The following is a 26,026-nucleotide window of genomic DNA, read 5'->3' as shown; positions in this document are numbered from 1 at the left end:
TGTGCACTTGCGACAGTGGTAACCCACAGCCAGGAGAGCAGTAGTGAGGAGTGTCTAGCGTAGCATGGAGATGATACAGGGCTGTGCTGAGGAGGGGGGGGATGATATGGGGCTGTGCTGAGGAGGGGGGATGATGATACGGGGCTGTGATAAGGAGGGGGACGATGATACGGGGCTGTGCTGAGGAGGGGGACGATGATACGAGGCTGTGCTGAGAAGGAGGGGGGGATGATACGGGGCTGTACTGTGGAGGGGGGATGAAGACACGGGGCTGTGCTGAGGAGGGGGAATGATACGGGGCTCTGCTGAGAAGGTAGGATGATACGGGGCTGTGCTGAGGAGGGGGATGATACGGGACTGTGCTGAGAAGGAGGGGGGACGATGATACGGGGCTGTGCTGAGGAGGGGGGACGATGATACGGGGCCGTGCTGAGGAGGGGGGACGACAATACGGGGCTGTGCTGAGGAGGGGGACGATGATATGGGGTTGTGCTGAGAAGGAGGGGGACGATGATACAGGGCTGTGCTGAGAAGGAGGGGGGGATTATGATACTTGGCTGTGCTGAGAAGGACGGGGAATGATACGGGGCTCTGCTGAGAAGGTGGGGGATGATACGGGGATGTGCTGAGGAGGGGGAATGATACGGGACTGCTGAGAAGGAGGGGGGACGATGATATGGGGCGGTGCTGAGGACGGGGGACAATGATACGGGGCTGTGCTGAGAGAGGGGGGATGATACGGGGCTGTGCTGAGGAGGAGGGGATGATGATACGGGGCTGTGCTGAGGAGGAGGGGATGATACGGGGCTGTGCTGAGAAGGAGGGGGGACGATGATACTGGGCTGTGCTGAGAAGGCGGGAGACGATGATATGGGGCTGTGCTGAGGAGGGGAGATACGGGGCTGTGCTGAGGGGGACGATGATACGGGGCTGTGCTGAGGAGGGGGGATGATATGGGGCTGTGCTGAGAAGGACGGGGAATGATACGGGGCTCTGCTGACAAGGTGGGGGATGATACGGGACTGTGCTGAGAAGGGGGGGCAATGATACGGGGCTGTGCTGAGGAGGGGGATGATGATACAGGGCTGTGCTGCGGAGGGGTGGGGATACGGGGCTGTGCTGAGAAGGAGGGGGGATGATACGGGGCTGTGCTGAGATGGACGGGGAATGATACGGGGCTCTGCTGAGAAGGTGGGGAGATGATACGGGGCTGTGCTGAGGAGGTGGGGAGATGATACGGGGCTGTGCTGAGGAGGGGGGATGATATGAGGCTGTGCTGAGAATGTGGGGGGATGATATGGGGCTTTGTTGAAAAGGAAGGGATGATATGGGGCTGTGCTGAGAAGGATGGGGGATGACAACGAGGGCCTGTTAGGAGAAGGGGGCTAGGTCGACGGCAAGGGGCTGTTTGGACTCACTCTTGTGAGGCTGAATGGTGAAGGGAGTGATGCGACTCACATGGGGCTGCATAGTGAAGGGGTAATGTCACTCGCATAGGGAGAAGGGGTTGATATTACTCGTATAGCGATGCATGTTGGGGGCTGTGTAGGGAAGGGAGTGATATCACTCGTGGGGGGCTGTGCGAGGATGGTGGTGATGTTACTTTCATGGAGCTGGGGGACTGATGCATGACTGCTGCATGACTGCTGCGTGGAGTTGCATACTGAGAGGCTGCAAAGGGGATAAAGTCAATTGCATGATGCTGCATACTGTGGTTCTGCGTGGTGAATGATTGTATTGTCAGTCGTGTAGGGCTGTATGATGGGCTGTTGCTCGGGGTAGTTGGTGATATTACTTGCGTGTGGCTGCATGTGCTCGGCTGGGCTGTGCAGGGAAGGGGTTGATTTCACATGCATGGGGCTGCATGTTGGGGCTGTAGGGGAGTGGAGGGTGATGTCACTCATTTGTTTTTATTGGTACTTATCTCTAACATGGCCTAGGCCGGGTACACATTAGCATTTGGGGGCTTTTCGGAGGGATTTGTACTTCCTCCGTTAAGCCCCACCTACTTCAGCATGCGTCCTGCATACCTATCTTTAACATTGGGTACGCAGGACATGCGAATGTATGCGGATACGTAGTTTTGACACGCCCGCTGACCGCACGGGAACACTTGCTACATGACATGGATTATAGTGTGGGACAACGATGGACAGGTATGGTATAATGTTGGTTTATTATTTTACTTTTATTACAGAAGATTGAGGGCATCGGGGAATCAGGCGATGCAGTAAGTGCGGTTTAATTTAGAACATTAAAGCAGTCTGTGTAATTTTTTCAAGTTAAGGATTTTATTCTGGCTGTGTCTTTATTTACAAACAATACAACTATAGGATTAGCAATAGATAGTAATGGAGAGGCATCTGTAAGATACCTAAGAAAGGTGACATCAACCCCACAAATATTGCCCCACTTGCCACCGCTACAGGACATGTGGGAAGAGCAGGGTAAAGCACCAGAAAAGGCGCATCTAATGGACGCGCCTTTTCTGGGCAGCTGCGGGCTGCTGTTTTTAGGCTGGGGGGGGCCTATATCAATGGCCCCTTACCAGCCTGAGAATACCAGCCCCCAGCTGTGAGCTTTAGCAAGGCTGGTTGTCAAAAATGGGGGGACCCCATGACGTTTTTTAAAAATTATTTAAATAATTAAAAAAACAGCATGGGGACCCATCTATTCCTGATAACCAACCTTGCAGAAGCTGAGGGTTGCAGCCCCCACCTGTGAGTTTTGTTTGGTTGGTTAAGAAAATAAGGGGGAACCCACGTCAAGTTTTTCATTCATTTCCTTAGATTGCAGCAGGCGGCTGTGGAATACTCCAATCATCTGCACCTACCGTCACTGTTACTAGCGGCAGCAGGTGCCAGATAATGGGGGTAAGAGTCCCAAAAGCCCTCACCTGCTGTCGTTCGGACTTTAATATAACACTCATCATTCTCCTCTGCTTGCCGGCTGAGCAGGGGAGAATGATGAGAGCCGGCTTCAGCACCTGCCGCCGGGGAACAGCGCTTACTGTAAAGCTTCTTCCACGGCGGCCATCCGTATGGTACTGATGCGGCACACGTGATGTGTGAAACCGACCTTAGTTGGGCCCATTTTTTACTTGTAAACTGTGGTGTCTGTGCACATGGGGTGCATTTGGATAGCGCTGGGCAGGCCCGCCTGATCTAATAGAAGGGTGTCACTACTAGGCCTGCCTGGATGCTGTGCATCTCCATTGTGTGAACAGTGCCACAAACAAGTTTTTATGTGCAGCAATGTGCCAAGCAGCCACCCCCTCCATTAGTTTGGTAGCTGGTGAGTGGCTGCCTCATCGGTTATGCTGCACCTGTGTTTTTTCCATTTTAACCACATGGGTCCACTGCATCCTGTTAGTGCATTTGTTTGGAGGCCTAGGCAGGTAAGAATCTCTGCCTTTTGTTGCTGTTTTTTCTTAGTCTGTTTCAGTAGGCTCCACAATCATGGGGGAAGACTGCTTACTTGACAGATGTCCAGAAGGCAGTCATTGACACACTCCACAAGGAGGGGTTAGCCACAAAACCATAAACACATGAAAGTGAAAGCCATAAACACATGAAGTAGATCACTATGACTCCAAATAATGAGTTTCACTTTTTGTATTAAAGAACAGAAATAAATTAACTTTTTGATGATATTCTAATTTTGTGAGAAGGAAAACAAGTAGGTGGGAAGGTGCACTTAAATATTTGGCAGTGCCAAGGATGCACTGAGCGCCTGTGCTTGGTTTTAACAGTCATTATGTGCAAAGCCTTTAAAAGTGTAGAAGCTCCACAAATACAGTTTCTTAATGTTTTTATGAGGTACTCCAGTTAGTGCCTTCAAGGGTGTACGGATGACCCTGCTTGTAATTTCTGGCAGGCTTTGCACTGTGTGCAGAGCTTTTGAGTCTAGAAGTTCAAAAACTACACTTAATTCACAATATTTGAATGAGATACTACAGTTGGTGCCTTAAAGGGGCTATGCATGACCCACTTTTTTTGTCTGGCTTTGCACTTTGCACAAAACCTTTATGAGTAGGAGTACTTCAACTACACTTTCAAAATATTTACGTTCAAAAAAATGTTCTGGATTCAATTAGTCATCCATAGAGTATTATGTGCTTTCTGTTACATTTCAGTGGCAGACTCCAAAAAAAAATGTTTACTTTTTTTCTGGTTTGAATTAGTAATCCATACAGTGTAATGTGCTTACAGGGCCATGAGGCGACAAAGATGGCAGAATCCCGTGAGACTCCTGAGGGAACGACCTGAGGAATATCAGATCCAGACCAAGCTAGTATGACAGCTGTGGTGGCAAGAGTAGTGGTCATTTTCCCAAAAACACCAAGGTCCGATCCCAGGCCGCAGCCTTCACCGCTGAGGTTCTTGCAGATTGCAGATGGGAGGGCCAGGATGCAGCAACTAGTGAGTGGACTGCGGTGCCTAGGCTGGTTCGAAGGCGAGCCGGAACCAGGGCTGGGGCCATGCTAGTGGGCCCACTAGCCGCAGGGTGTCCAAGAGTTGGCCTCATGAGTGGAGGTCATTACCTACAACCGGCAGCGGAGATAAGGGGTCCATAGAATAGTTGGGGACTCGTCATCACATCTCAACAACTAGGTGGCAGTAGAAACGGGAGACTTGCCTCGAAAGCTGCAAGAGTTGACGACTGGAACCAGGGTCACGTTCTTCAAAATGGAGGGGCATCATCGTTGGTATGCCATGGGTGTGATCCAAGAAGGGAGCAGGAGAAACCCTTCTTGCAAAACAAACGGGCCTGGGAGAGGCTCCTAGCGATGAGGTTACCACCTGCGATAGGACTGTCCTTGGGGCTTCCCACCTCCTATGCAGGAGCAGATGGTTCAGGTGACACGGGGATGTCACCCATTTCTAGATGTCGAAGGCTCTGGTACTACCCAATGTCGGGTCACTTACAACACAGGCAACTGGGAATCAGGATCCAGGAAGCAGGTGGAGGTAGTCCCCTCCAGCCTTCCGAGGAAAAAGAATAAGAAGCAGACTCCTGAAGAGGATTACTGTATAACAATAATTATAATTTTTCCCTGGCTTTGCAACAGAAGCCAGTACCCACACAAGCTTCGTCTTGTCTCTCCTACGTGGATGGGCTGAGGAGAGGAATGAGGAGGAAGAGATGGAGAGTAGTCATCATGGTGGAGATGGGGAAGTGTTGGCTGCAGGGACCTTGGAACATACGGCAGACTTTATGTACCGCTGCCTTTCCCATGACCATCACATTACATTCATCTTGGCTAATAAAATAGTACTGTTTGTTCACCCTGCTAGACCCACACTACAAGGAGATCCCTGCATCTCCTTCCTGAGGTGGAGAGTTCTACTTAAATGGTGATATAGCAGAAGGCCATTGTGAAAAAGATGTTGAAATAATTCACATCAGACAATGCTAGTGACAAGGGGCAAGGTTTCTTGTTCAACCAAGGAGCAGAGGCGAGGGAGACACACACCAGGTACGGCAGAGGAGTCCACAGTCAAAGGCCTGGACCCAATTTCATTACACCTTCTCAGCGTCCAGGCCTTGATGCCTGGGTGTTTTTGACAAGGAGGGAAATGTTTTTAAAGATGGTCAAGCAGTACCTGGTTGACAAAAGAACCATATTCCCTAATTTGAATGAAGCCTGCCAGTTGTTGCCTTCAAGGGTCTATGGCTGATCATACTTAACTTTTCCTGGCTTTGCTCTACGTGCAAAGCCTTTATGAGTCTAAGAGCACATCATCTACGCTTTCAAAATATTTCAATGAGGCACTCCAGTTGATGCCTTCAAGGGTGTGTGGATGACCCTGTTTGTAATTTTTGCAGGCTTTCCACTTCGTGCATAGCCTTTATGCGTCTAGGAGTACCACTACATGACAATTTGAACAGAATGTGTATGGGGCCCTCCTTTATCTTTCATACAGGGTGTATCCGAGTCCCTCTTACATCGTATTTTCGGAAGTTCTTGCTTCCTTCATAAATTATTCTGAAATTTCCAGTTTTAATAAACATTTCAAGTTTGGTTTACTTAAATTATTATTATTTTTTAAAATTCTTTAAAAATTTTGCTTTATATACAAGTCATTATACAAGAAAGAATTTCATAACATTTCAGTTTCATAACATTTTTCCTGTAAACTCAAACTTCTCATTGATTTTTAATGTTACACTGTGTGCAGAATTATTAGGCAAGTAGTATTTTAGAGGATTATTTATTATGGATCAACAACTATGTTCTCAATCAACCCAAAAGACTCATATATATCAAAGCTTAATATTTTTGGAAGTTGGAGTGTTTTTTTTTTTTATAGATTTGGCCATCTTAGGAGGATATCTGTTTGTGCAGGTAACTATTACTGTGCATAATTAGGCAACTTAATAAAAACCAAATATATTCCCATCTCACTTATTTATTTTCATCAGGTAAACCAATATAACTGCACAAAATTTAGAAATAAACATTTCTGACATGCAAAAACAAAACCCCAAAAATTAGTGACCAATATAGCCACCTTTCTTTATGATGACACTCACCAGCCTTCCATCCATAGATTCTCTCAGTTGCTTGATCTGTTTACGATTAACATTGCGTGCAGCAGCCACCACAGCCTCCCAGACACTGTTCCGAGAGGTGTACTGTTTTCCCTCCCTGTAGAGCTCACATTTTATGAGGGACCACAGTTTCTCTGTGGGGTTCAGATCAGGTGAACAAAGGGGCCATGTCATTATTTTTTCTTCTTTGAGACCTTTACTGGCCAGCCATGCTGTGGAGTAGTTGGAGGCATGTGATGGAGCATTGTCCTGCATGAAAATCATGTTTTTATTCGGACTCCCATGACAGCACCACGAGAGAGGGGATCCGCCCCTTTAGGAACAGGAAACCCACAGATACAAAAGGGCGGCACCTCTCCCATGCATCAGTTGGTTTCCTGTTCCTAACGGGACGGGATCCTGCAGATTTCAAAAGGATCCCAGGCCGGCCGGCCGACTCAGGTAGCGAGGGGGTCTCCTACCTCGGCCGGTGCGGGGTTCCTGGTAGATGTTGCAATGGTCCTGGCAGGGCTGCATGTGGCGACATTCCAGCAGGGAGCAGCCACCGGTGGTGTCCTGTCTCCGGGCCAGCGCCGGGTGAGTATGTCCCCTGGGTCTCCTCCTTCTGTGGTGGCTGGGGTCTCAGGTATGCGGCGGTGCTCGGGGGCGCCATCCGGGAGTGATGCGGCTCTGTCCGGCGTCCTCGCCGCTCTGTGCGCCGATACTGAAGCGCTGGGAGCCCGGGTGATGCCGGGGGAGGAGTCGGCGGTCACTTCCGGGTTTCCGGGGTCCTGCGCATGCGCAGTGAATCCAAGATGGCGGCGCCCACCGGTAATAGCGTCGCCGGCGTTCTGAGCCCCAGGGCTTGCCGCCTGCACCAGGGGGAGGCCGAAAGAAGTAATCAGGGGAGCGCTAGGCACAGCTGCTGACCGGAGGAGGGGTTATAAAAGGAACTCCGGATCGTGATCCCTTGCTTCTGGCCTCATATGGTGAAGATGGAGGACGAGCACGTGCAGTTGCTGCAAGAGGTGTCCCAGAAGCCCAAAGGGAAGGATCGCGACAGGAGGAGTAGTGAGTCTGGCCACAAAAGCACCTCCAGACAGGGGTCTGGAGCATCAGCCAGTGGAAATCCCCCTCGTATTCCGGTACTTTTTCTTTGGGCAGCGCTGGTAAGTGATCTTCGTGAAAGTTCACCCAGTGACATGATTCCCCTCATATGTTCCATTATAGGGGAAGAAATGTGCCGGGAAGGCGAAACACAGGGAATGTGGCATCTGCGGGGTTCCCCTACCTGATTCGTGCCCTAAAAAATTATGTGGGCCCTGTATCCAGCAGACGGTGAGGTCTCAGGAAAGGGGTGAGGGGGAGAGCATTATATCTACAGGGATTAGATTGCTTTACTTACCCCCCTCAGGTAGCGGAGGAATCCCTTACTATGACCACCAGCTTGAAGGAAATGATCAGGATGGAGGTCAGACAATCCTTAAAGGATCTTTCTCAAGGAGGGAGCTCTAAGTCCAAAGCTCCGTTACTCTCCGATTCTTCAGTGGAAGAGGATAAGGAGGAAGTTTTTTCCGGTTCAGCTGCGTCATCCTCTTCCTCGGATGAGGACACCGCCCGCTTTTGTCTACCCCTTGAACGAGTGGATAAGCTGGTTAAGGCGGTCAGAGGAACGATGGGCATAACGGAACCGAGACCCCAACTTTCCAAGGAGGAAATTATGTTCAGTGGGTTGGAGCAGAAAAAACGGAGAGTCTTCCCGCTCAATGAGAAAATCCAGGATCTCATCAATAAAGAATGGAAAAAAACGGAAAGAAAGGGTTCCTTACCTCCAGCGCAGAAGCGCAGATATCCATTCGATGATCCTGCAGTCACCAACTGGGAAAAAGCCCCTAAGTTGGACGCGGCAATAGCCAAAGTGGCAAAACTGGCCTCTCTCCCCTTTGAGGACATGGGGACCCTTAAGGACCCCCTTGATAGAAAAGCGGACACCTTTCTAAAAAGTACCTGGGAGATGGCGGCCGGTTCTTTAAGGCCTGCGGTGGCTTCAACCTGTACAGCCAGATCAATGATGGTCTGGTTGGAACAGTTAGAGACTCAGTTAAAAGAAGGTGCATCAAGGGATTCTATTTTGACTGCCTTACCACTGATCCAAGAAGCGGCTGCTTTCTTATCAGATGCATCTATTGACTCCGTCAAAATGGCTGCTAGAGCAGCAGGTCTCTCGAATGCGGCCAGGAGGGCTCTTTGGCTGAAATGTTGGCCAGGCGATATACAATCAAGGTCAAAACTCTGCATCATTCCTTGTAAAAGGGAGTACCTATTCGGGCCCACCTTAGACGAACTCCTAGAGAAGGCGGGAGATGACAAAAAGAAGTTCCCCAATCTGCTGGGGTCCTACCGTCGTCCCTTTAATAAAAGAAGGTTCGGTCGCGGAGGGAAGCGTACCTTTTCACCTTCAAGGGATCGGTCTAGGTGGGATGACAGACGTAGACGAGGTACGGGATATATGTTCCGTCGTTCCTCAAAAGAAAGGAAGAAGGAGGACAAATGACTAGGAGCCCCGGTGGGGGGTAGACTTTTACATTTTGGTTCAGAATGGTCAGAGATCACGAATAGTATCTGGGTGCAAGATACTATTTCTCGGGGTCTTACTCTCGAGTTCTGCCATACCCCACGGGATAAGTTTATGTTGACTCCATTGCGTTCTAATCCCCTAGAACAATCTGCTCTAGAAGAAGAGGTGTGGTCTCTCTGTTCAAAAAATGTCCTTACACAGGTTCCAGAGGCTGATAGAGGGAAAGGTTTCTATTCTCCCTTGTTTCTTATTCAGAAGCCCGACAACACGTATAGGACCATCATAAATCTCAGACATCTTAACAGTTATTTGATTAAGCATACCTTTAAAATGGAGTCCATCACCTCGACAATAAAGATACTGTTCAAAAACTGCTTTATGGTGGTAGTCGATTTAAAGGATGCCTATTACCACGTACCTATTCATGTGGATTTCCAGCAGTTTTTGAGGGTAGCAGTGTTAATGGGAGGAGTTGTTTATCATTTTCAGTACAGGGCTCTTCCTTTCGGTATAACATCAGCCCCTAGAGTATTCACAAAAATAGTGGCGGAAGTGATGGCTCACTTGCGAGAATCTAATGTCCTTATTGTCCCATACCTTGATGATTTCCTCATAGTAGGTAACTCTGTAGAACACTGTTTGTCCCAACTGGAGCTAACTAGAGTTAAGTTGGAACGCCTGGGCTGGATAATTAATTTTGAAAAATCTCGGTTACAGCCTCAAAAAATTCAGAAGTTTCTGGGCCTATTACTAGATTCAACTACACAACAGTGTTATCTTCCAGAAAATAAATTAACTCAGATTCAGCATCAGGTTCTAAAAGCAGTTAATACACCCTCTATGACCCTGCGGCAAGCTATGTCCCTGTTGGGGTCCCTCACATCGTGCATTCCAGCGGTAAGGTGGGCACACTTTCACACTAGATCCCTCCAAAAAGAGATTTTGGTTAAGGATAGGATCTTGAGGGGTGTATTAGAGGAAAAAATAACGCTTGAACCAGCGACTCTCAAATCCCTAAATTGGTGGCTGGATAGGGATAACTTGTCAGCAGGCGTTCCCTGGATGATAGATGTGTCCCGGGTTGTGACTACGGATGCCAGCTCCTCAGGTTGGGGGGCTCACATGAATGACATTGTAGTGCAAGGCCAATGGGAACCATACTCAACGTCCTCTTCCAATCAGAGAGAATTATTAGCAATCGAATTGTCGGTTAAAAACCTCCTCATGTATCTGCAGGGCCACCACGTCAGGATCCTCTCAGACAACCGGGTGGCAGTCTCCTATATAAATCATCAAGGAGGGACACGCTCCGAGGCTCTGATGCAGATCACAGATCGTCTCCTCCGGGTGGCAGAAGAGAATTTACAATCTTTGACTGCTCTGCACATCACAGGAAAAGACAACATAAAAGCGGACTTTCTCAGCCGCAATGTCCTAAAGCAAGGAGAATGGTCTCTAAATGGAGACATCTTCAGACAGATTGTCCGTTTGTGGGGTCGACCGGTGGTGGACCTATTCGCCACAAGGGAGAACAAAAAAGTAAAAAACTTTTGTTCCTTAAATCCCAGGGAAAATCCACTGGCAGTGGACGCATTCCTCATAAAATGGGATTTTTCTCTGGCCTACGCCTTCCCGCCACTGAACCTGCTACCTCTAGTGGTGAGGAAAGTCAGAGAAGATCGGGCGAGACTCATTCTGATTGCTCCCTTTTGGCCCAGGAGAACCTGGTTTTCATGGCTCAGGATGATGTCAGTGGGCGATCCCTGGGTACTCCCAGACATCCCAAATTTGCTTTCCCAGGGGCCGATACTCCATCCACAAGTAAAGGGACTTCATTTGACGGCTTGGAGTTTGAGCGGTCATTGTTAGAAAATAAAGGCTTCTCTCCTAAATTAGTCGATACCCTTTTAAGAAGTAGAAAGCCGATAACAACAAGAATCTACTCCAGAACCTGGAGAAAGTTCTTAACTTCCTCAAAATTTAATATTAATGATGGGGTACCAATACGTCAAATATTGGAATTTTTGCAAAGAGGGTTAGAGTTAAAACTCTCTACAAGCACATTAAGGGTACAAGTTTCAGCACTTGGAGCCCTATTCTCATGTAACATTGCGGGTAACTACTGGGTGTCGAGGTTCATTAAGGCGGTCGGCAGAATTAGACCACTGTATAGAAACAAAATGGTACCATGGGATTTAAATCTGGTCCTTTCTTCTTTGACAAAACCCCCTTTTGAGCCGTTGAATGAAGCCTCAGTCAGGATGTTATCTCTCAAAACAGCTTTCCTAGTAGCTATAACATCAGCTCGCAGGATAGGAGACATCCAGGCACTCTCTAGACTTCCCCCGTATATAGAATTTCTCCAGGATAGAGTTATCCTTAGACCGGACCCAGCCTACTTACCAAAAGTAGTATCCCAGTTTCACAGATCGCAGGAGATAGTTTTACCTTCGTTTATCCCTAATCCTTCTAACCCTAAAGAAAGTGAGCTCCATACCTTAGATGTCAGGAGATGCCTTCTTCAATATATCTCGGTCACTAATGATTGGAAGAAGGATAATGCACTATTCCTGTCCTACCAAGGTCCAAGGAAAGGGGCTAGAGCATCTAAATACATATTAGCGAAATGGATTAGGGAGGCTATCTCTCTCGCTTACACGACAGGTGGGGGTCCAGCTCCGCAGAATCTGAGGGCACATTCCACCCGAGCCATGGCGTCATCCTGGGCAGAGAGGTCTGGAGTGTCGGTCGACCAGATATGTAAGGCGGCCACATGGTCATCCCCTTCTACCTTCTTTAAGCACTATAGGTTAGACTTGGGGTTCTCCTCAGATCTCACCTTCGGGTTAAGGGTGCTACAGGCTGTGGTCCCTCCCTAAAAATGGCTTACATCTCTGTAAATCTCTCGTGGTGCTGTCATGGGAGTCCGAATAAAGCATTAAGCTACTTACGGGTAGCGGCATTTTTCGGAGGCCCATGACAGCACCCTTAGTTCCCTCCCTTTTCACATGGGGTTGCACATCCTGGGTTTATAATCAACCAAATAATTTAAAGAAGGAATGTTATCTTCTCACGTGTATTACTTTATTAAAAGTCATTGTGTTTAATTGTATGCAATTTTGTGTTTGCTTGTCATTAACTGCGGTTAGTCCTCTCAGGCTCTGTAATCCAACTGATGCATGGGAGAGGTGCCGCCCTTTTGTATCTGTGGGTTTCCTGTTCCTAAAGGGGCGGATCCCCTCTCTCGTGGTGCTGTCATGGGCCTCCGAAAAATGCCGCTACCCGTAAGTAGCTTAATGCTTTCTTGAACAATACCGACTTCTTCCTGTATCACTTCTTGAAGAAGTTGTCTTCCAGAAACTTTCAGTATGTCTGGGAGTTGAGCTTCACTCCATCCTCAACCCGAAAAGGTCCCACAAATTCATCTTTGATGATACCAGCCCATACCAGTACCCCACCTCCACCTTGCTGCCGTCTGAGTGGAGCTCTCTGCCCTTTACTGATCCAGCCATCTGGCCCATCAAGAGTCACTCATTTCAACAGTCCATAAAACCTTTGAAAAGTCAGTCTTAAGATAAAACGTCAAGACTGGGCCAAGAAATATCTTATGTTTCTTATTCAAAGGTGGTCGTTTTTCAGCCTTCCTTACCTTGGCCATGTCCCTGAGTATCGCACACCTTGTGCTTTTTGTAAGGCTAGGTTCACATTGCGTTATTGGGTGATCGCTAACGGACAGCGTTGCACAGCGAAAATGTTGCAATTAACGCCGTGCAACGGGTCCGTTAGCGCACCCATTGACAGCAATGTTGTTTCTGCCTGAAGCGCATCGCTAGCGCGTGCCTTTTTCGGCTCGCGCTAGCGATGTGCCGTTCTTTTGTGGCGCGCCTCGGACGCTGCTTGCAGCATCCGCGGTGCGCCCGAGGTCCGTTCCCCGCTCTCGCAGATCGGGGATCTGCGAGAGCGGGGACGTTAACGTGACCTCTACAAATACATTGCGTTAGCGCAATCCGCTAGCGCTAAACGGATTGCCCTAACGCAATGTGAACCTAGCCTTACTCCAGTAACGTTGCAGCTCTGAAATATGGCAAAACTGGTGGCAAATGGCAACTTGGCAGCTTCACACGATTTTCCTTAATTCATGGGCAGTTATTTTGCGCCTTTTTTGCCCAACACGCTTCTTGTGACCCTGTTGGCTATTTGTCATGAAACGCTTGATTGTTCGGTGATCACGCTTCAAAAGTTTGGCAATTACAAGACTGCTGCATCCCTCTGCAAGACATATCACAATTTTGGACTTTTCAGAGCCCGTCAAATCTCTCTTCTGACCCATTTTTCCAAAGGAAAGGAAGTTGCCTAATAATTAAGCACACCTTATATAGGGTTTTGATGTCATTAGACAACACCCCTCCTCATTACAGAAATGCACATCACCTGATTTACTTAATTGGTAGTTGGCTCTCAAGCCTGAACAGCTTGGAGTAGGATAACATGTATAAGTATCATGTGATCAAAATACAACTTGCCTAATAATTCTGCACACAGTGTATTGTCAGTCATTACAGTGGAGAAAAAGTGCGACACCATTGTTCTCATAATAGCTAAACTTATAATCAATATCATCCAAACAAAAAAACATTATATCGTAATGTATCAAAGATGTTTCGACTGTGTCTGTAAATGGCCAAAAGAAAATAAAAATGGACACTCCAATAGAGTATATAACCTATAAGAGACTAGGAATCTAAGTCTAAAAAAGTTATTTGAAAAAGTACGAACAAGTTAATTACAAAGTAAATCAAACGGGGCAAACCGAGTACAATAAGACAGACATTTGTGATGGCACAGGGAATCCGTATGTGACAGATCCATACAATAGTTACAGGTAAATGGTAAACTGATACATGCATGTTATACCAAAAGCATATAAAATCTGCAGATCCATATATCAAAAATTGAAGAATATAAAACAGTGTTCGTCTCTAACAGCAGTGAGAAGTGAGCTCATTGTATTATCTCCCAAACAGAGTAAACTAATAATTGTGTACAGGCAATTTTAAATGCCAAAGGAGAAAAAGTAAATCCAATGCATTACATTACAAAGGTGAAGCCACGTACATTGGTAGAAGGGAGAAAAAATGAATGACAGAGGACCAGCTTTTGCACATTTCCATAAGGGGCAATCTATCGCATACTGATTTCCTGTGTCATCGCCATGGATTGTTTTATTGTACTCTGTTTGCCCTATCTTGGATTTACTTTGTAATAAATTTGCTTATACTTTTTCCAAAAAAACTTTTTGGGGACTTTACTTGTCTCTTATAGGATAAATACAGCTAAACTTGTTTGAGCCATTTGGTCAGAAGATCATGGGACAGCTCACAGCGAGATATTACCACTAGGAGGCTAGGGCCTCCAAAGTGGTATTTTCTCAGCTCTGATGTCTATTCCAAGGGCTTTCAACTTAAAGGGAACCTGTCACCCCGTTTTTTCCGTATGAGATAAAAATACTGTTAAATAGGGCCTGAGCTGTGCATGGCAATAGTGTATTTTGTGGACCCCGATTCCCCACCTATGCTGCCGAAATACGTTACCAAAGTAGTCGTTTTCGCCTGTCAATCAGGCTGGTCTGGTGAGATGGGCGTGGTGTCTTCCCCCAGATCTTGCTTAGTTTTCCGTTGGTGGCGTAGTGGTGTGCGCATGTCCAAGGTCCCAAATCCACTGCACAGGGGAGTGAAAAGAGCGCGATGTGTGCTATTTCATTGGTGATCGGTGGGGGCGCCCATCTTCCTTTGGCCGCGCGTGCGCAGAAGCGGCGCTCTGCTGGCCGCGGCTTCAGGAAAATGGCCGCGGGATGCCGCGCTTGCGCAGATGAAGATCGCGGCGGCCATTTTCCTGAAGCAGAGATGCGAACTCTGCTTCAGAAAAATGGCCGCCGCGATCTCCATCTGCGCACGCGCGGCCACTTTTGGTCTGTACTGTATGTCCAGGGGTTACAGATTCCCTTTAAAGGGCTCATACGCTGTAATATACAGATTTATAATATGACTAGATGGTGGCCCGATTCGAACGCATCGGGTATTCTAGAATATGTATGTATGTATGTATGTATGTATGTATGTATGTATGTATGTATGTATGTATGTATGTATGTATGTATGTATGTATGTATGTATGTATATAGCAGCCACATAGTATATAGCACAGGCCACGTAGTATAGAGGAGCCATGTAGCATATAGCAGACAAATACTACGTGGCCTGTGCTATATACATACATATTGTAGAATTGCAAATGCGTTAATATAGGGCACAGTATATAACACAGCCCACGTACTATATAACAGCCCACGAAGTATATAGCAGCCACGCAGTATGTAACACAGGCGATGTAGTATATAGCACAGCCCACGCAGTATATAACACTGGTTACGTAGTATATAGCAGCCACGCGGTATATAACACAGCCCACGTAGTATTTAGCACGGTGGGCACCATATCCCTGTTAAAAAAAAAATAATTAAAACGAAAAATAGTGATATACTCACACGTTGGGATCCAGCGAAGCTCTGGCGATGCACGCGCGGCTGCCGCCATCTTCCGTTCCCAGGATGCATTGCGAAATTACCCAGATGACTTAGCGGTTTCTGGGTAATTTCGCAATGCATCTCTGGGAACGGAAGATGGCGGCAGCCGCGCGCGCATCGTCGGACTACGGCAGGTGAGAATAGCAGGTTTTTTGTTTTTTTTAATTATTTTTAACATTAGATCTTTTTACTATTGATGCTGCATAGGCAGCATCAATAGTAAAACGTTGGGGACACACAGGGTTAATAGCAGCGATATCGGAGTGCGTTACCCTTGGCATAACGCGGTCCGTTACCGCTGGCATTAACCCTGTGTGAGCGGTGACTGGAGGGGAGTATGCGGGCGCCGGGCACTGACTGCAGGGGGGTAGGGAGGGACTAATCGGACTGTACCCGTCGCCGATTGGTCGCGGCAGCCATGACAGGCAGCTGGCGAGACCAATCAGCGACGTGGGATTTCCGTGACGGAAGTTGCCGACAGAAAGACGTAAGTACCCCTTAGACAATTATATATATAGATGTCTAAGTTTGAGGTTAAACAGAGCTATAATTTGTCAAAGCCTTTGAGCCATTATGTTTTACACTTTGGCATAGTAGTGTTTATTTCATGTTTATTTGATTACTGTTGGGGATTTTCTAAATCTGCATTGATTTATAACATGGAATTTTTTCTGGCTCAAGTGTATTGCATGACTGTCTCCACAGTCTGTCCTTGGCCAGCATCCAGAGCTCTGTAATCATAATCACATCTCAGGCTAAATTCACACGAGCATATAATAAAAGTCAAATTTTCATTAAGAAAAAAAAGGATTTTTCATCTGTATTGTCATCCATATGGCATTAACTTTTATACACCAGCAATGAGTAAAATTTGTAAGACTAAAAACAATTTCCCATGTTAAGAACAGCAATATGTATGTAAAAACTGGATGCTATACAGGTGATCCATATGGGATCAGATTTTTTTTTGCACACAGACTTGAATAGACAAGTCTCATATAATTTTTTTTCCCGACACAGACACTTGGACCATGTAAAATAAAAGGTCATCTGAACAGCTCAATTGAATAACAATTGGTCCTTGTGTTGTCAGTGTGGTGTCATTTTTTTTCCCCACTGACAGCACCGGGCCTGAAAATATGATACTGTAAACATAGTCTCACACAATTTTTCTCTTGGTCACATCACTTAAATGGTTTATCCAGGATTATTATTTTTTTTTTACAATGAAATTAACAAATAACAGGCAGGTATTTGCCAACAACTTCCCTGTTCTACCACGCTGTCTGAGGGCAGTCATTGACAGCTCCCGGTAGTGATTTTGATGCTTCATGTCAACTGAGCAGCTCTTCTCTTTCAGGCTGCTCTGCTGATGGGGTGCGACTACTGACGTCTTGCTGATAAGCAGCTGACTGTCAATTAACATGATATCGGCAGTCACGCCCAGCCAACAGAGCAGAGCGGAAGAGAAGAAGCTGCTCTTTCAGCAGAAGTTGCAGGATTACTGGCAGGAGCGGTCTGTGAGTTCTTAGGCCCTTAATTTTTTTTTTTTAAAGTCCCAGGTAACCCCTTTAATCCACTGCAGAAAAATCCTGGGAAAGCTGCAGATTATGAACTACGGAAACAAGTATTTTGATCATGTTAGAAGGGGTTGTCCAGACTTGTGTTCATATTTGCAGTCACCGTTTGTGACTGCAGACTTGTGAATCCTCGCAGTATGCGCGGTCAAGATTTGCCAGGAGCAGGTGGCAATGTGATCACAAGTATGTGATTGCATATTTTTGGCCACATTCCAAGTAGGCATGTCCAGCCTCATTCAATTCACTTGTATTGAGCGAAGCTGTGCGACTTGTGGTCAAGGGCTTGCCCGCTCTAAACAACGTAAAATCCTGACAGATCAGTGCGTGCGCTGAGAATTCATACATCTGCAGTAAAATACAGTGACTGTAGACTTGAACGCCTAGCTTGGTGGAAAACCCATTTAAGATTGAGCAGGTAGAAATAATCCACAATACTTTTCCTTCAAAATTGCTGGCATCAGTTGAATCGATGGGATAATCCATGTTTTAGGAAAATTGACTACAATGTGTTGAGTCAGGACATTGACACCTGAGGGATATAGAAAACAGGAGCTGTCACTGGTGCTATTAAATCATCTATGGAAGTGAAGTAATAACATGTATGAATTGCCAATACTCACTTTCGGTTTGATCAGTCACACACAAACTTGCATTGTTTCCCAGCTCAAAGGTATATTTAATTATGATGAAGGAATCATCTCAATCACATTTATGAAGGGAAAACAAAATATCTTGCTCTCAAATTAATGTATTTTACATTAATGGTTTTCAATGTTAAAAAATAAAGCATTTTACAGAAAAAAAAATGTAAGAAGGTGCATTTTCATATGTTTCTTTCTAGAAAGATAAATATAGTGGTGGGGAGGGACACTAAAACAGAAGAACCAGAAGAACTACAACATTCAATATATGAAAATTGCTCGTCTAAGAGTAATAGATAGTAAATTTCAGAATGCCTATTTATCTAACACTGTGCTAGTGCTCTCATATTTATGACTTCTCTCATGGGTGAGAAGTTCAGGCTTCCTTGCAAAACATCTCCCACATTCAGAGCAAGTAAACGGCTTCTCCCCCGTGTGTATTCTTAGATGTTTTCCAAGATCCGATTTCTGGGTAAACCCCTTCCCGCACTCCAAACACATGAATGGCCTCTCTCCTGTATGTGTTCTTTGATGAGTGACAAGAGTAGACTTTTGAGTAAAACATTTCCCACAATCTGGACAAGAGAACGGCTTCTCCCCTGTATGGATTCTCTGATGTTTAACCAATTCAGATTTCATTGCAAAGCTGTATCCACATTCAAAACATGAAAATGGCTTCTCCCCCTTGTGAATTCGTTCATGTCGTATGTGTTCTGATTTGTGTGTAAAGCGTTTCCCGCACTGAGAACATAAAAAGGGCTTCTCTCCTGTGTGGATTCTCAGATGTTTACCAAGTTCTGCTTTCCTTGCAAAACTTTTCATACAAATTGAACATGCAAATGGTTTCTCACCAGTGTGAATTTTCTGGTGTTCGACAAGATTTGACTTTTGTGTAAAATATTTCCCACACTCTGTACATGAAAACGGCTTTTCACCAGTGTGAATTCTCTGATGCTTCAGAAAGTCAGATTTCTGCCTGAAACTCTTCCCACAGTCAGAGCATGAAAATGGCTTCTCACCTGTGTGAATTCTCTCATGTCGAACAAGTTCCGATTTGTGGGGAAAACTTTTCCCACAGTCAAAGCATGAAAAAGGCTTCTCTCCGGTATGAATTCTTTCATGCCGAGTGCGTTCCGATTTATGTACAAAGCATTTTCCACAGTCAGAGCATGAAAACAGAATCTTTTTTGAGTGAGTTTTCTGATGTCGGAGCAAGAAAAGTTTTGTTGTAAAACATTTACCACATTCAGAACACGTGTAGATTTTGTCCATACTATGATCTGCACCTTGAGTGTCAGTAAATGACTTATCAGAAGAATGTTGCTCATAATGTGATAAATCAGGAGACTGATCTGTAGTGTCCAAGACTTGAGGTGTAATTGAGTTTTCTTCTGTAGAATCTTGTGAAAATTCATTATCTTCACTTTTACAATCCGAAGACAAGAGCTGCTCATCTGACGTATCTCTGTGAGTACCTAATTGCAAAAGATGAAACACAAGTAGGTGGTAAGGTGCAGTTAAATGTTTGGCCACGCCAAGGTTGCACCCGAACAGTCATGTGCTGACAAAGTGCCTTTAAAGTCTCAGCTACACATCTAGGGAGATACATTTCTTTACAAAAACAATAACAGTTTAACTTATCCATAAGATCAAGATCTACTTGAAAATGGACGTCTCATCCCCATAAAAGTAATAGCATCTGCAATATGTGTATCTCTGCCTTTATAAAGCCAAAGCTGTCAATCAAACAAGAGGGTGGATGTAGACAGAAAACAAGTAGGTGGAAAGGTAAACTGAACTATTTAGCTATGCCAAGGGTGCACAGAGCATCTGTTCTTGGTTTGAACAGTCATTCTTTGCTGACAAATTGCCTTTAACCCCTTCATGACCCCAGCTTTTTTCAGTTTTGCATTTCCGTTTTTCGCTCCCCTCCTTCCCAGAGCCATAACTTTTTTTATTTTTCCGTCAATATGGCCATGTGAGGGCTTATTTTATGAGGGACAAGTTGAACTAATGAATTATATCATTAGTTTTCGCATGCCGTGTACTAGAAAACGGAAAAAAAATTCCAAGTGCGGTGAAATTGCAAAAAAAGTGCAATCCCACACTTGTTTTGTTTGACTTTTTTGCTAGGTTCACTAAATGCTAAAACTGACCTGCCATTTTGATTCTCCAGGTCACTAGGAGTTGATAGATAAAAAATAACCTAGACATGTTTAGTGTCTAAGTGGTAAAAAAAAAATTACAAACTTTGCTAAAAAAAAAATAAATAAAAATTGCGCAATTTTCCGATACCCGTAGTGTCTCCCATTTTTTTGTGATCTGGGGTTGGATGAGGGCTTATTTTTTGCATGCCGAGCTGACGTTTTTAATGATACCATTTTGGTGCAGATAGGTTCTTTTGATCGCTTGTTACTGCATTTTAATGCAATGTCGCGGCAACCAAAAAAAAACTTAATTCCGGCATTTCAATTTTTTTTCTCGCTACGCCAATTTAGCGATCAGGTTAATCTTTTTTTTTTTAAATTGATAGATCGGGCGATTCTGAATGCGGCGATACCAAATATGTGTAGGTTTGATTTTTTTTTTTATTTTGTTTTATTTTGAATGGGGTGAAAGAGGGGTGATTTAAACTTTTTTTTTTTCATATTTTTTTAAAACATTTTTTTATTTTTGCAATGCTGGCACAACTCGATCGCTCTGCTACATAGGAGCGATGCATAGATCACTCCTATGTAGTAGATTTACTGCATTGCTATGAGCGCCGACCACAGGGTGGCCCTCACAGCAATCCGGCATCAACAACCACAGAGGTCTTCAAGAGACCTCTGGTTGTCATGCCGACGCATCGCTGACCCCCGATCACGTGACTGGGGTCAGCGATGCGCTCATTTCCGGCCCGATGGTCGGAAGCGCTAGTTAAATGCCGCTATCAGTGTTTGACAGCAGCATTTGTCTAGTTAATAGCGGCAGGTGGATCGCGATTCCACTCGCCGCTATTGCGGGCACATGTCAGCTGTTCAAAACAGCTGGCATGTCCCGGCTTTGATGCGGGCTCACCGCCGGAGCCCGCATCAAAGCGGGGGTTCTGACCTCGGACGTGATATGCCGTCCGAGGTCAGAAAGGGGTTAAAAAGGACTCTGTCAACACAGAATGACAGTTCACATGAAGTACAGGCGCTCAGTGCTTCATGGCGTGACCAATCATTTAATTACACCTTTCCACCTGCTAGTTGTCCTTCTCAGATTCTATGAAGCCAGAGTTGTCAATCAAAGAAGAGGCTGGGTTGGCACAGTCATTCTGTGCTGACAGAGTCCTTTTAAAAGGAACCTGCTACTATGAAAATGAAGTCTAATCTGCAGGCATCATGTTACAGGACAGGAGGAGCCGAGTTGTGCAGTTTTAAGAGAAGAAAAAAAAAAAAAAAAAAAGTATAACCCATGGTTTTATCATTTAGACCTCTGCTCTTTCTGGGATTTTCAGTCCAGTGGGCAGTCCTATCAGTGACTGACAGATTTATTTGGGTGCATGCAGAGGCAGCTGTCAGTCACTGATAGTCTAGAGGGCCATACTGAAAATCCCAGAAAGAGCAGACAAATAATGAAAACACTGGTTATACTGAATCTTTTCTCACAAACCTATGTATCAATGTACTCAGTTCCTCTTGCAATATAACTAAGTGCTAAGGCGCGCTCACCATTTGTTAAAGAAAGAAGGGAAGAGACATAAAATATATTTTGAGTTAAATACGTCTCTATTATAGGAGTTTTTTCCCCCAACTTGCCCAATATAGAAACATTGGAGTGGATTACGAAAATCGTATAAAAGAATGACAAAATAGCTTACCATATATACCCGAGTATAAGCAGAGATTATCAGCTCATTTTTTTAGGCTGAAAGTGCCCGTCTCGGGTTATACTCGAGTCGTTGTCCCAAGGGATCGGCGTAAGCGGCAGCTGTCACATCATACTCACCTGCTCCCGATTCAGTCTCTGCATGTCCCTGCTTCTCCAATGGTCTCCGGCGCCAGCAGCTCTTCCAGCGTTCAGTGGTCACATGGTACCGCTCATTGAAGTAATGAATATGGACGTGACTCCACTCCCATAGGGGTGGAGCGCATATTCATTACTTTAATGAGCGGTATCACGTGACCGCTGAACACAGGAACAAGCTGCCAGCGCGCGCCGGAGACCATCGGAGTAGCACTGACATACAGAGAGACCGCGCCAGGAGGGGGTGAGTATGACGGAGGAGGGTGAGCCATGTGATAGTCACCTGTCCCCTTTCCACCGCCGGGCTCTGTCTTCCGCGTCCTCTGGCTGTGACGTTCAGGTCAGAGGGCACAATGACGTGTTTAGTGCGCATCCTCTGCCTGAACTATCACTGCAGAGAGCCAGAAGACACAGCGGCACGCGGCGGTGGAACGAGGACGGGTGAATATCGCAAGTGCCGATGTCCTGAGCCATCAGCGACTCCCGCACCTGGCCCCCATAGCGCGCCGGTGTCCCCGCCTGTTCAGGACACCGACACCAGACCCCCAGCGAGGAGAGGTGAGAACATCATGTTTTAATCACAGAAGCATACGGGGCGTATTATTCTATGCAGCATCTTATGGGGGCATCAACCTTTATGGAGCAGCATATGGGGCATATTATTCTATGGAGCATCTTATGGGGCCATCAACCTTTGTGCAGCATTATATGGGGCATAATATGGAGCATCTTATGGGGCCATCGACCTTTGTGCAGCATTATATGGGGCATAATATTCTATGGAGCATCTTATGGGGCCATTAACCTTTGTGCAGCATTATATGGGGCATAATATTCTATGGAGCATCTTATGGGGCCATCAACCTTTGTGCAGCATTATATGGGGCATAATATTTTATGGAGCATCTTATGGGGCCCATCATTAACCTTTCATGCAGAATTATATGGGGCATATTTTAATATGGAGCATCTTATGGGGCCCATCATGAACTTTATGGTGCATTATATGGGGCTCCTGATTCAATATGGATATTCAAAAACACTTAACCTACCGATGTCTCAATTAATTTTACTTTTATTGGTATTTATTTTTATCTTTGAAATTTACCAGTAGCTGCTGCATTTCCCACCCTAGGCATATACTTGAGTCAATAACTTTTCCAAGTTTTTTGTGGCAAAATTAGGGGTCTCGGGCTTGTACTAGAGTATATACGGTATTTATTCCATGGTTATCACTAACCTGTGCCAATGTCTACCATTATTTCCTCTTCCTTAATTTGGAACTCATCAATGAGATATGCATCCTCTTCTTCTTCCTCGGCTACTTCAATTTTGATGTCAATCATATCGTCAGACTGAAGAGACAAAAGGAGATTTTGTGTACTCACCGTAAAATCTCTTTCTCTTAGCCTCTAATTGGGGGACACAGGACCATGGGTGTTATGCTGCTGTCCACTAGGAGGCGACACTATGCATAATCTGAAAAAGATTAACTGTGGCTCCTCCTGTGCAGTATACACCCCTGGACGGCATCAGCCTTCTCCAGTTTTGTGCAAAAGCAGTAGGAGGAACGTAACATGAATAAAATAATTATTATAACTATGTACGAGCTCAAGAAAACAATATGAGAACTCAACAGTTACAACGGCCCGGAAAGGGCAACAGGGAGGGAGCTGTGTCCCCCAATTAGAGGCTAAAAGAAAGATTTTACGGTGAGTACACAAAAATCTCCTTTACTCTGTCGCCTCATTGGGGGGACACAGGACCATGGGACGTCCTAAAGCAGTCCCTGGGCAGGAAGCAATGGACGAATATTGTGCAGACAGGCCCCTATACTTAGGGCACCGCCGCCTGCAGGACACATCTACCCAGGCTCGCGTCCGCTGAGGACTGGGTATGAACCCTGTAGTGTTTAGTAAATGTGTGTAAGCTAGTCCAAGTGGCCGCCTTACACACTTGTTGTGCCGAAGCCTGGTGCCGAATGGCCCAGGAGGCCCCTACTGCCCGTGTAGAGTGTGCCGTAATACCGGCTGGAAGAGGAGAATTCTTAAGGCGGTAGGCCTCTTGTATGGTGGATTTGATCCACCTGGCAAGGGTAGCTTTGGAAGCGCTGGCAGACCCTTGTGGCCACCTTCCGGAAGGAGGAAAAGAGAATCAGACCTCCGGAAGGACGCAGTCCTAGACACGTATATACGCAATGCCCTGACAAGGTCAAGCGTATGCAGAGCGTTCTCCACTCTATGAACCGGAACCGGACAAAGGGATGGTAGTGAAATTTCCTCATTGAGGTGGAAGTCGGACACAACCTTCGGAAGGAAGGATGGGACCGTACGAAGAACTACCTTGTCCTGGTGAAAAGCCAGGAAGAGCCGTCTGCAGGAGAGTGCTGTCAGTTCAGACACCCTGCGTAGCGAGGTGATTGCCACCAGGAAAACCACCTTCTGGGAAAGAAGGCGGAGCGGGACCTCCTTAAGGGGTTCGAAGGGTGGTTCCTGCAATGCTGTCAGGACCAGGTTGAGGTCCCACGTTTCTAATAGTCGTCTGTAGAGGGGAACCAATCGGGAAACCCCCTGAAGGAAAGTCCTTACTTGTGGCTTGGTAGCAATGCGCCTTTGAAAAAGCACTGAGAGGGCTGACACCTGGCTCTTAAGCGAGCCCAATGACAGCCTGGCCTCCAGACCCGATTGGAGAAAACCAAGTACTTTGGGTAGGGAATAAGGGAGTGGGATCTGGCCACGAGATTCGCACCAGGTAAGGAAAGCTTTCCAGGTACGGTAATAAATCTTGGCAGAGGCTGGTTTCCGTGCTCTGATCATGGTTCCAATGACGTCCATCGAGAGCCCTGCCTGGGTTAGAACCCAGGTCTCAAGGGCCACACCGTCAAATTGAGAGCCCCTGAGTTCTGGTGGTAGAACGGGCCTTGTGATAGAAGATCGTGGCGGTCGGGGAGACGCCAGGGGGCGTCTGCTGTGAGTTGTACGATGTCGGCGTACCATGTGCGTCTGGGCCAGTCCGGTGCAATTAGGATGGTTGGAACTCCCTCTTGTTTGATCTTCCTCACCACTCTGGATATCAGGGGGAGAGGTGGAAAAATATACAGAAGCTGGAACTGGGTCCAGTCCTGAACCAGAGCGTCTGCTCCGAGCGACCGCGGATCGTGTGTTCTGGCCATGAAGTTGGAGACCTTGGCATTGAAGTGGGATGCCATTAGGTCCACATCCGGGGTCCCCCAGCGGAGACAGATCTGTTGAAAAATTTCGGGATGGAGAGACCACTCTCCCGAGTCTATCCCTTGTCGGCTGAGGAAGTCTGCTTCCCAGTTGTCCACACCCGGAATGTGGACCGCCGAAAGAACCGACCCTGTGTTCTCCGCCCAGCGGAGGATGTGTGACACTTCTTGCATCGCCTGGGTACTGCGGGTCCCTCCTTGGTGATTCACATATGCCACAGCCATGGCATTGTCCGACTGTATTCTGATGTGAGAGGCTGCCAGTAAGTGATGGAAGGCCCTCAATGCCAGAAGGATGGCACGAATTTCCAGGATGTTGATGGGCATGGTCGCTTCCACTGGGGACCACTTGCCCTGTGCCCTGTGGTGTAGGTGCACCGCACCCCAACCCGTCAGGCTCGCGTCGGTGGTCAGAACCTTCCATTGACCTGTGAGAAAGGATTTCCCCTTTGCTAGCGAGGTTGGCTTGAGCCACCAGTGCAGGGACCTCCTGGTTGACGACGTTAGCTGGAACTCCCTGTCGAGAGAAAAGGGATTCCTGTCCCAGGACTTGAGAATGGCTAGTTGGAGAGGTCTGAGGTGAAACTGGGCAAATGGGACAGCTTCTATTGCTGCTGCCATCTTGCCGAGGACTCTCATGGCAAACCGGAGAGATCGAGGGGGTTTGCAGAGGAGGGTGCAAACTGCTAGTCGGAGAGCCAGTGCCTTGTCCTTGGGAAGGAGCACTAGACCCCTGGAGGTGTTGAATAACATTCCCAGGAAGGTCAGGGACTGACTCGGGGTTGGTGATGACTTTCGTAGGTTGATTAACCAGCCCACGCGACTGAGAGTATCGGTTGTGATTGAGAAGCTGAGCTCGCAGTCCTTGAAGGTGGGAGCCTTGATGAG

The 26,026-nt window shown here is 46.5% G+C and overlaps 1 protein-coding gene across 2 annotated transcripts in view; it reads right to left on the bottom strand.

Annotated features, from left to right (window-relative positions):
* Positions 1-15,801: 15,801 nt before the first annotated feature.
* LOC143765034 (uncharacterized) overlaps positions 15,802-26,026 on the bottom strand; it is a 67,591-nt gene continuing 57,366 nt past the window's right edge. For both annotated transcript variants that reach the window (XM_077251272.1, XM_077251273.1), the window contains exons 6-7: positions 23,150-23,264; positions 15,802-19,391 (exon numbers count right to left, since the gene is read on the bottom strand). In XM_077251272.1, the coding sequence (XP_077107387.1) occupies positions 18,232-19,391; positions 23,150-23,264 (1,275 nt within the window). In that variant the 3' untranslated portion in view covers positions 15,802-18,231. The remainder of the gene's footprint in view (positions 19,392-23,149; positions 23,265-26,026) is intronic.

This window comes from Ranitomeya variabilis, chromosome 4 (genome assembly GCF_051348905.1).
Source record: "Ranitomeya variabilis isolate aRanVar5 chromosome 4, aRanVar5.hap1, whole genome shotgun sequence".
Lineage (NCBI taxonomy): Eukaryota > Metazoa > Chordata > Amphibia > Anura > Dendrobatidae > Ranitomeya > Ranitomeya variabilis.
This window is presented reverse-complemented; position numbering and strand designations above follow the sequence as displayed.